At 45.6% G+C, this 10677-nt stretch overlaps 2 protein-coding genes across 2 annotated transcripts; one reads left to right on the top strand and one right to left on the bottom strand.

Annotated features, from left to right (window-relative positions):
• Window positions 1–794: 794 nt before the first annotated feature.
• Window positions 795–4280, top strand: LOC102703970 (protein tfg-1-like). Its single transcript, XM_006654975.3, has 3 exons — window positions 795–1190; window positions 2165–2443; window positions 2990–4280. The coding sequence occupies exons 1-3, from the start codon at window positions 876–878 to the stop codon at window positions 4109–4111; spliced, it is 1716 nt and encodes a 571-aa protein (XP_006655038.2). The 5' UTR covers window positions 795–875; the 3' UTR covers window positions 4112–4280.
• Window positions 4281–6542: 2262 nt separating this feature from the next.
• Window positions 6543–8727, bottom strand: LOC102703686 (tryptophan aminotransferase-related protein 1-like). Its single transcript, XM_040524445.1, has 5 exons — window positions 8388–8727; window positions 7901–8207; window positions 7516–7799; window positions 7103–7422; window positions 6543–7016 (listed from the first exon to the last, which is right to left on the bottom strand). Exons 1-5 carry the CDS (start codon window positions 8615–8617, stop codon window positions 6832–6834), a joined length of 1326 nt encoding a protein of 441 aa, XP_040380379.1. The 5' UTR covers window positions 8618–8727; the 3' UTR covers window positions 6543–6831.
• Between the last annotated feature and the right edge of the window lie 1950 nt (window positions 8728–10677).

Genomic DNA, 10677 nt, shown 5'->3' with positions numbered 1-10677 from the left:
CTAGGAAGCGCCTCCAGTTCATCCCAACTCCCAAGCAGCTCTATATATATCATAATCAGGTGAAGCCTCTGAATCAAGCTACCATTTGCAAAATCAAAAAAAGTTCATCCACGCTATGATGATCGCTGAACCGCTGAATGAATCATGATACCTTAATCTTAAAGCCCACTCCAAATGAGACACACGTCACACACCCCAAAAAGGACGAAAAAAATTCGAAAATCTATCCTCGTTTTCTCTGCGTAACCAGTAGATGGAGGACGCTCAAGCTCTGAACCTTTCTCCTCTCGGCTCTCGCTAACTCCTCACGAAGTGCTACGACGACGAGATGTTGTTTACCCGTGTTCCGCGACGAGCAGAGCACAGCAAAGCAAAGGCGATGGTCGGAGTCGGAGAAGAGAGCGAAGAGGGAGGAGGAGGGCGTGGGGCGGTTCCTCGCGATGATGACGACGGGGAGCCAGCGGAGCGGCGACGCGCCCGCCGCCGGCGGCGGCCCGCGCAACCGCCGCGCGGCGGCGACGGCGAGACGAGCGGCGCCTCGCTTCGTCTGATGGGCCGGCCCATGGTATGCGTGCCGACGTAATACAGGCCTAATGTGGTGGGACCCACCTACAAATGGGCTGTATCTTCTCCGGCCCAATAACTCGAAGACCAGTCGTACTGCACTACAAGTCGTCGTCCGTCTGGTCTCCTCCTGTGAAAAAAAAAATAAAAACAAAATATTTTTATTCTATTTGTTTATATATTTATTTGAGTATTTTAATTTGAAGCCCAACCCCTTCATAATTAAGCAATCCGGCTTGCCCTTCTCCGCAAGCAGCAGCAGCAACTCCGGCGAAATCCCCGGCCGCCGCCGCCCGCCGCCCGCCGCCGCGATGAACGCGTCGCAGTTCATGGACAAGCAGATCCTCGGCCTCGCCGCCTTGGGCGCCGCCGCTTCGTCGTCCCCTCCCGCGGCGGGAGGAGGAGGAGGAGGAGGGGGCGGGCTGTTCGATCTGATGAGCCCCGACCCGCAGGTGGAGGCCGACGGCCCCGCGCGCCGCGCCGACGAGGTGGTGCCCAGCTACGACTTCCAGCCCATCCGCACTCTCGCTGCCGCCGCCCCCGCGCCCGCGCCCGCTGCCGCGCCGGCGTCCGCGGCGAGCGACTGGGGTTCGCTCGACTCCAAGGCGGCGTCCTCCAGCCTCAAGGTATCACTCATGGCACCTCCGATAGATCTGCTCGCCCCGCCCGCTTCGCTCACAAATTGAGTAGGCAAAATTTTCCTAGCCGACGCTTTTGTGCTTTTCGAATTTGGTAGTATACTTTGCGACTGCGCGCTGTAGTGATGTCGAATTGATTGTGATTGTTCATTTGCTATTACTAGTACTACTTGATTCAGAATTTCAGATATAGATGGAAACGTGACCTTTTGGTCTTCGATGTTGGTGAAAGTTGATGCCTTGTCTGTTCATAAAGTGGACACCACTGTGGTAGTAAGGATACTACTAGTTAGCTTGAATATCCAATGAGAAATTCAATGCTACGTAGTATTTCTCGTAGTAGATGATATCCTTTTAAGATATTTTCAGATGCTATTCTTTCTTATAGGTAAATCAATCATGCTCTTCTCCAAAGAGGCAAAGACCCATATATATATGTTAGTAAGTGTTAACTTTGCTAGGCCTATGCCTTTATCGAGGAACGAAGTATATCTGCCAGCATTGTTGTATAATTGGCAATTTGTGATTCTAGTACAGTATCAATGGCCTTCAAGTTCTAGCTGGTTTGTTTTGCCTCCTTTATCTAGCTGGTTCAGATTGTTCAAGCCTTCAAGTTCTAGGTTAGATAGTTTGGCTGAAGAAAAAAAAGGTATCGTGAAAAATATGTAAGCTGTGTGTGATATTTTTTTGGTGTACCTTAGCACATAAATTTATGAATTTCTGATTTGAATATAGCATGCAATTTGTTGCCAACTGATCAACTATTAATTTGGGCAATAATAATCGCATGTATCTTTTCATCCTTTGCTTCTGCATCTGTATTTGATAAACCCAAGTCAAACAAGATGTTTTATTTTTGTGATACTCTGATTCATGATCATCTAATAAGTCATACAAGTTCTCTGCCTCTGTTTCCTTGTGATATATTGCTTAATATTGTTACCCTCTCTCACTGCCCAAAGAGTGCTGGCATAATGGAGTCGCATGTGCTCAAGAAGGTTAATCATGAAGATGAAAGGAGCAACCTCAGTGCAGTCTCAATAGCAGATATTGACCGCACAATGAAGAAATATGCTGATAACCTGCTACATGCACTGGAAGGTGTAAGCTCAAGGCTATCACAGCTAGAGGGCAGAACACACCATCTTGAGAACTCTGTTGGTGAATTGAAGCTAACAATTGGTAACTACAATGGCAGCACTGATGGAAAACTGAGACAATTTGAGAACACACTGCGTGAGGTAAGCTCTCTCCCTTTCGCTGTTAGACAATGTGCCGTGATATGTGAATTGATAACCAATTTTGTGGATTTGATTATCAACAGGGGAAGTAATTTAGTTTCCTATTGAGTAACAGTAGTCTTTTATTTACCTTTCCATGTACAGTGCTGCTCATATTTATTCATGTCCTTTTGAGAGAAAAAGCTGAAGCCAGTGTGCTAAGTTTTTCACTCCATTTTTGTGTGTGCATGAATACTTGTCTGTGAAATATACACCTTCTAGTTTACCCTAGCTTGGCTTATTTCATTGTTAATGGTCCTAGCTGTGGGTTGTGACATTGGTTATATAGATACTCTGCGATTTAAAAGACTATATTATGATTAGATAATACATGAGCTGGAAGCTGATATATATACCTTAACCAATTTTATTCTTTAACTTGCGGTCTTTAAGTTAAGATATAATCATATAATTGTCTTGAACATTACTAAAGATTGCTTTGTATTAATTTGTATTGTACCACTTTGATGGCATTCCATATCTAACCATGGCATGTGCTATGTATAGGTTCAAGCCGGTGTTCAGATTTTGCGTGACAAGCAAGAAATTATGGAGACGCAGGTCCAACTTTCAAAGCTCCAAGTCTCAAAAGCAGAGGATGCTCAATCGGAAAATGCTGGTGTTGGTCAGGCAGATTCAAGGCAGCAGCCAACTCTGCCCCAACCTCAGCATCAAGCCCCTCCCCCTTCCCAACCACTGGCATTGCCTGCCCTTCCTGCTCCAAATGCACCGCCGCCACCTGCAATCCACAATCAACCTCCATCACAATTCCCAGGACATTTACCACATTCCCAGGTGCAATCAGTCCCGCCTGCTCCACCAACTCCATTAGCACCAACCATTCCACAGGAGTCTTACTATCCCCCATCAACAGTACAGCCAACTGACTCCACACACCAGCAGTATCAAGCTCCACCCGCTCCACAGTCACAGGCACCTCCAGCACCACCACAGCATTATCAAGCACCACCTCAGTATGCTCAGTATTCTCAGCCTCCTGCGAGTGCTAACCCCTCAACTGCAGTCCCACCATCAGTGCCTCAGAAGCCTGAAGAAGCAGCAGCACCGTATGGGCCACCTTCTCAGGGTTATCCTCCAAATGTGCGCCCACCACCTCCTTATATGCCGCCACCTAGCGGACCTGCACCTCCCTTCTATGGTCCAAACCCTGGCATGTATGAGCCTCCAGCAGTCCGGCCTAACTCCGGGCCACCTCCATCCTACAACACTGGATACAAACAACAGGGTGGAGGCGGTTTCTCTGAGCAGTATGGTTACAGTTCATCTCCATCTCACCGTGGCAATGCTGGAATGAAGTCGCCCTCACCCTTTACCCCGACAGGCGCCTCCTCCGGGGCAAGTGGCAACTACGGCAGGCTCCCTACAGCCCAAATGCTGCCCCAGGCTGCACCAGTGAGCTCCACTCCAGGTGCCTCCTCAGGTAACAGGGTGCCGATCGATGATGTGGTGGACAAGGTCGCCACGATGGGGTTCTCAAGGGAGGAGGTGAGAGCGGCTGTTCGCCAGCTGACCGAGAGCGGTCAGAATGTCGACCTGAACGTGGTGCTTGATAAGCTGATGAACGGCTCCTCCGATGCCCAGCCCCAGAGAGGCTGGCACGGGCGTTAAACCCAGCTGCTATCCAGGGCCATGGCATCAAATCAACCTGTGCATATTATTGGACATCCACGGATTCATTTTGTGCATTCACATGAACATCAGGTTCGGAATTCATATTGTCGATTTGGTGAGGAACGGACCGAGTCTGCTTAATTTGCTTAAAGCTAGTGTTCTTTTAGCTCTTGGATTTGTCTGATATTGATTGGTAGCAGACTAGCAATGTGACATGATATCGATCTCCAAAAACGACTTGTTCTAGAGGTGGTGTTATCAACTGCACTGTTAATGATTTACATCATCCCTCCAGTTATTGATATACGATCAAGTTGTCAGTGACTGGAGTCTGGAGGGTGTAAGTTGTAATGCGCCCTCAGGAACACATATTCAGACATTCTGCCAGCCTGATGACCCCAAATGTTGTTTACGTGCTCTCTGTACTGTGATTTGTCCCTGGTAGAGCTGATGGGGGTGATTGTTTGGGCATATCTACAAACGAAAAATAATTTTTGAATAACATTTTTATATACGTATTCTTAGCGATCTAAAAGTCAATACTAGAAAATAAATGGCAGTGAAAAACTTAAAATCATCTCCAAATTTAAGGTTGGAAATTTAAATTTTGACTTATAAGTATAAGCAGAAGTGATAAAATAAGGGTGCATGTTTGGCCGTGCTGAGTCCAAACTATATTTGATGAGTCCAGCAATATATATAACAGCGTTCATGTTAATTAGCTATAGATTTGATGAGTCGTTTGTTTGGGCATATGTATGGTTGTGTTCTGATGAACTTCCGTATGAAAAGAATAGGTCCGTCTAGCAATCGAATGTTTAAAAATTAATTTCATCGATTAAATTTGGCATTGAATGATAATCTTCTAAAGACGTGCACGTAAGTCAAAAACTCATACACGACCTCGGTCCAGCCCTTATAGACTGCACGCGTGTGTGTTTAACAAAAGAACAAAAAATCAAATGTTTGATCAATAGCAAAAGTGGCAAAGAATAGATCGTCTGGTAGTTCAGAAAATATGTACGTAAAAGCCAACCGTTTAGTAGTTCAGGAAACGTGCACGTAAAAACACTAAGAAATAATTTAAAAAAATCAATATAAACAACGCAGCCTATGTATGTATATATGTATATATCTTAGTTGTAACCGTAAATTGCATGGGCGATTTTAAATCTGTTCCTAAACAAGAAATATTTTGACTGGAGCGAGTATATCACTCCACAAGCATATAATCCAAATTCGACCTCTATAATTGTTGCAAAAGGAATAAATTAAACCTTGATTACTATAATATTCCGAGTCATATTTGTTTAGTATAAGACTTTAAATTTAATCTTATGTGTTGGCGTGTAGCGATATATTATATATTAATCTATCTGGTTAATTTTTTCAATTTTTGCATAAGTAAGGATATCTCTCTTCCAAGGTTTAAAAGAGTTTACTGATATTAAAAACCTGTAAATCAGGATGAACATATGTATGGAAATAAAATTGAGATGATAAATCCAGGCTAGTTCTTGCAACTGCACACTATCAGCGATTTTCGATTTCCGCGTAGGAGTAATTCACATTCATCGTACGGTACTTGCACCGCAGCTACAGTCTCTTCAAACTACACACTTCAAAATATAATCAACAGCAAGCATTCAAAGCTCCCAGAATTAGAAACAAACTATCAAAAAAGGGCGGCGTGTTTAGTTCATAAAAAGAAAATAAATTAGTATCACGCCGAACGGTTGATCCGATGCCGGAAGAGATTTTCGGACACGAATAAAAAAATAAATTTCATAGCTCGCATAGAAACCACGAGATAAATCTTTTAAGCCTAATTAATTCATCATTAGCATGCTGGTTACTGTAGAACGTACGGCTAATTAGAGACTAAAGGTTTAAAAGATTTGTCTCACGATTTTCTCCTAACTATGCAATTAGTTTTTTTATCTATGTTCAATACTACATTCAGGTTTCAAAGATTCGATTTAATATTTTTGGGGGAAAAAATTAGGAACTAAACGGGCCCTAAGTAGATTAAGGGGAAGTTTGAATACATGGACTTTTTTAAGTCCCTTGTCATATCGGATGTTTGGATGTTAATTAAGAGTATTAAATATAAACTGATAACTAAACCAATTGCATAAATAAAGGCTACTTCATTAGACAAATTTTTTAAGCCTAATTAATCCACGATTAGCAAATGTTTACTGTAGCATCGTATTCACTAGTCATGGACTAATTAGGCTCAATAGATTCATCTCGCGAAATAGTCAAAGTATGGGGTGAGTTTTATTAATAGTCTATATTTAGTACTTCTAATTAGTATCAAATATTTGATGTGACACGAACTTAAAAAAAGTTGGTTGGAAACAAACGGGCACTAATTACCACCCTAGTTAATCACAAACCAGATAACTACAGCACACATTCTTAATTATGATCCATCCACGAAATTGAATTCCAGCTAGTAGCTAGTGACAATCACAACTCACAAAAAAAAGTCTCACAACACAAGATGGAAATTTAATTTAAGAGTCGAAATACAGTATATAGTATATAGAGTTGAGAATGATAGAACTTTGAAGCAGCCAAATACGGTAATTAAGATTAAGATAACTAATCTGCCACATTGGTTGGTCGGCCTTATCTTGCAAACTCATGGGGCCTCGTCTTCGTCGTCGTCGAGGTCGGTGGATCGATCGAGCCCTAGCGAGCGAGGGAGCTCATTTCATGGCGGCGAGGCGGTCGATGAAGATGGCGAAGGCCTCGTCGGTGTCGAGCATGCTGATCCTGACGACCCGCCCGTCGGCGCCGAACTTGCCGCCGCCGCGGGTGAGGATCTTGCGCTCGCGCAGGTATCCCTCCAGGTCGTTCACCCCTTCCTTCTCGCAGCGCAGCCACGCGAACGCTGCAAGCAATCAGCAATGGCGAATAAGAAATTAAAGATCGGTTTCGATCAGGCTCCAGCCTGCAGCAATGGCGGCGTGTGCGTACGGGGGTAGGCGGCGACGGTCTCCTTGGTGAAGGTGCAGTTGCCGGGGACCTCGTCGGGGAGGGTGAAGATGCCCGACGCCGCCACGGCGGCGCGGAGCGCGCCCCAGCGCGCCACCATCTGCCGGCGCGCGAAGTGGAAGAGGCGGCCCGAGTCATCGCCGGCGGTGGCAGCGGGCGCCGGCGCGCGGTCGTAGCCGTCGCTGATCGTCTTGAGGATCTTGGCGGCGCGGAGCTGCGAGTCCTTGGAGACGCCGATGGTGTTGAGCTCGATGAACTTGCTCATCCTCTGCGCCACCGCCCTGTCCTTCACCAGCGCCCACCTGCAATGCAAAAAAAACCCATCAAATTTACTCAACTTTTTCAAACTTGAAATTGTTCGCTCGAAATTTGACCAAATTTCTAATGTGGTTCACCCGAGACGAGTGCCGGCGTGGCCGGTGCACTTGGAGACGGTGAAGAGCATGATGTCATGGGCTGCGGCCTCGGTGATGGGGGTGTACTGCGGCCAGTAGTAGGCGAGGTCGTGCACGGCGACGCCGGCGCCTGACTTGAGGACGGGCTCGCGGATGCCGCCGTCCGGGTTGTTCGGCGAGCAGACCAGCTCGATGTAGTTCTCGCCGTCGGCGTCGAACATGTTGGCGTCGCCGGCCCACCGGTACAGCGCCGATTTGAGGTAGTCCGTCACCGCCGGGTACGACTGCGCCGCCAAGATCGATCACGAACAGTGTCAGATCAGATGAACAATCCGCGTTTCGGATCTATCTTTTTGGATTTTTTTTTTCTTGGGTAGTGACGTACCGAGTAGTAGGGTGCGGGGGAGACGACGCTGGTGGGCGCGGCGGCGCCGGGCGGCGAGAGAGCGTAGAGCGCGGCCTGGAAGAGCTGCGTGGATCCGTTGCCGACGAGCACGTGGTAGCCGTCGGCGACGGCGTTGCCGACGAGGCGGTGGAGGCGGCGCACCTGGCGCTCGAACCCGGGCTCGAGGAACCAGCACAGGCTGCCGACGTCGGAGAAGTAGCTCATCGTCTGCCACCCCGGGATCACGATCGTCGCCCGCTCGCCGGCGCCGCCGCGCCAGAACGCCCCGTACATCGTCGGGTCGCCGCTGCATCGATCAGACATCGCCTGAGACGCGCGCACGTGTAGCAACACAACAGTAGGACCAGCAGTACAGTGCCATGCATGCTGACACCGCCATGGCGGCGCCGATCGAACACGAAGACTAAGAGGATCCGAGATCCCGATCCACGGGGACACGGATCGATCGATCGATCGGGCGACTTACTGGTCGAGGTTGATGACGGAGTCCTTGGTAACCGGCGGCTTCCCGGAGGACGGCGCCACCGCCAGCTCCTCCTCGCCCTTCCCCCCGTCGCCGAAGTATCTCCGGCGGAGGTAGAGCGCGATCCCGGCAAGGTTGATCGCCACGGAGGCGGCCACCCCGAGCCTCCCGGCCTGCGCCGCCATCCCGCCGCCGCCGCCCTCCTTGCCGCCGCCGCCGCCTCCCATCGCCATCACCACCTCACACTCTCTCCTCCCTCTCTCTCTCTCTCTCTCTCTCTCTATTTATAGAGGGGAGACTGGAGCTCACGAGGGCTTCCAATTTAACACTGCAAGTGAGGCTGAGTCACGTTTTCTACCTATTTATAGCCAGGCGGCGCCGACAAACTAGCAACGGCCGCCGCCCGCCGCCACCGCCGCGGGAGGGCTTCGATCTCCGGCGAGCGAGCGGGCCGCCGACCGGCGGGATCGATCACGTGGGGGAAGATGCTACGGCTAGCCGCGACGCGAGCGAGAGCGTACTACGTTTCGATGGAGAGGAGATCGAGGCGAGGCCACGAGGAGCACGAAGAGAGTGAAGTTTGTTCGATTTGTTTGGTTCCTCCTCGGATTAAGGAATAATAATAAATGGGAATGCAAATTCTCCTTGACATAAAAACAAAGAAACTCTATTTTAGGTTATTTTCAAAACACGGTATAACACACAAGTGCTCGTAACATGTGCTGTCCGTCTATACTTATGGTATGCTTCTATGAATACCCTTACGTACGATGACGTTGCGTTAGTCATGAATGATATGTGCGAATGTGGCTAATAGTGAGCTTGGTTTGATTGGGGAATTGGAACAATGTAGGTGTAAAATCAAACTTGGTTTTGTTTGGAAAATTATAATTATGTGTGTGTATAATAGAACTTGAGTTAGTTTGGAAAAATGGAATGTTGGCAACGACATGTCAAGGGTTAAATTGTCCTAGTATGTTTGGTAGTGCTATAACTTGTTTACTATAATAGTAGTAATTTTAGTGGCAATGACTGCATGCTTTTATTTTGAACTTTCGCTTATAATAAGGGATTGTTTAGTTAAGTATTCCTATGGACTCGTTAAATCAGATCTATTCAGTGGATAAGTGTAGTATAACTCTCTTAATAAATGTAAGTGCTCCTTGGAATAACAAAATAGCCCCTCCAACCAGAACACCCAAAAACTCTTTTGATGGCTCCATAGGAATATGATGTATATTATTAATATAGAAGATTAGGTTAATTTTTTTCTTAACAAAATATCTATCAAATCTTAGATATCGATTTTAGAAGACATACATGTACTTGGGTCATTAGTTTTTTTTCTTTGTGAGTAAGAGTAGGATTAGAATTGTCCAAAGATGTTAAAAGACAATCGTGTGGATATACGGATATACCTATGTGCGGTTTATTTTGGTAAGTAGATGAGGTGCCTATAAACCGAAAACGGAAGTCAAACACGTACTTTCCACAATTGGATATAACGATGTCATTTAGTTGGGAAGTTATAATATTCGTTACATCGAGCATTTAACGTTTTGTGTATGAAAAAAAGATAACATATATTGTGAGTTTACGTGCGCTCAATATCCTTAAACTATGTTAAAGTCGATCGACGACTCTATCATATACAACAAAAAAAAATAGTATCCCAATTTCAAACATTACAAAAGCGCGGGAAAGCAGAAAAGTGTGCATACCTTGCATCTTGAAATTACGAGACATTTGTACGGTTTCATCCCTAGGCAAATAACCCTTAAATGGTTTTACCATCGGTGCAGTGGTGCTAGCATATGAAATGTTTTTATTTTGACAATGCAAGTATCAATAAATTAAATAGTCTGGCACCGGATTATCCACTAATATGGTATTTATAATTTTGTTTATTCAAGGAACAAATAATTCTACATCACATATGCAAGTAATAGACCAAATAAACGAATATTATATCCGTTTCATAGTATAAAATGATTATATGTTTATGTAGATGAAAATGAATCCAAATACATATATAAAACATATTCATTGATATATATATATATAGATGAATTTACTTAAGACTAAAATATTTATAATATAAAATAAATGGACTAAATAATAAATTACATATATATTGCGTGACATAACTTAGGCCCCATTTAGTTAGGAAAAAATTTGAGAGATGTCACATCAACGCATGCGGTTACACATTTAAAGTATTAGACATATTCTAATTAGCAAATAAATTTTAGATTTCGCGTGAAAACCGCAAGACAAATCTTGAGTCTAATCA

The sequence above is a fragment of the Oryza brachyantha genome, chromosome 5 (genome assembly GCF_000231095.2).
Source record: "Oryza brachyantha chromosome 5, ObraRS2, whole genome shotgun sequence".
Classification (NCBI taxonomy): Eukaryota; Viridiplantae; Streptophyta; class Magnoliopsida; order Poales; family Poaceae; genus Oryza; species Oryza brachyantha.
This window is presented reverse-complemented; position numbering and strand designations above follow the sequence as displayed.

Bases quoted from the DNA above. Each gene is read 5' to 3' on its own strand.
- LOC102703970 (XM_006654975.3), top strand. From the start codon at position 876: ATGAACGCGTCGCAGTTCATGGACAAGCAGATCCTCGGCCTCGCCGCC. The intron at 1,191-2,164 runs GTATCACTCATG...CACTGCCCAAAG, and splicing joins CGGCGTCCTCCAGCCTCAAG to AGTGCTGGCATAATGGAGTC. The intron at 2,444-2,989 runs GTAAGCTCTCTC...TGCTATGTATAG, and splicing joins TTGAGAACACACTGCGTGAG to GTTCAAGCCGGTGTTCAGAT.
- LOC102703686 (XM_040524445.1), bottom strand. From the start codon at position 8,617: ATGGCGATGGGAGGCGGCGGCGGCGGCAAGGAGGGCGGCGGCGGCGGG. The intron at 8,208-8,387 runs GTAAGTCGCCCG...TGATCGATGCAG, and splicing joins TCCGTCATCAACCTCGACCA to CGGCGACCCGACGATGTACG. The intron at 7,017-7,102 runs GTACGCACACGC...GATTGCTTGCAG, and splicing joins GACCGTCGCCGCCTACCCCC to CGTTCGCGTGGCTGCGCTGC.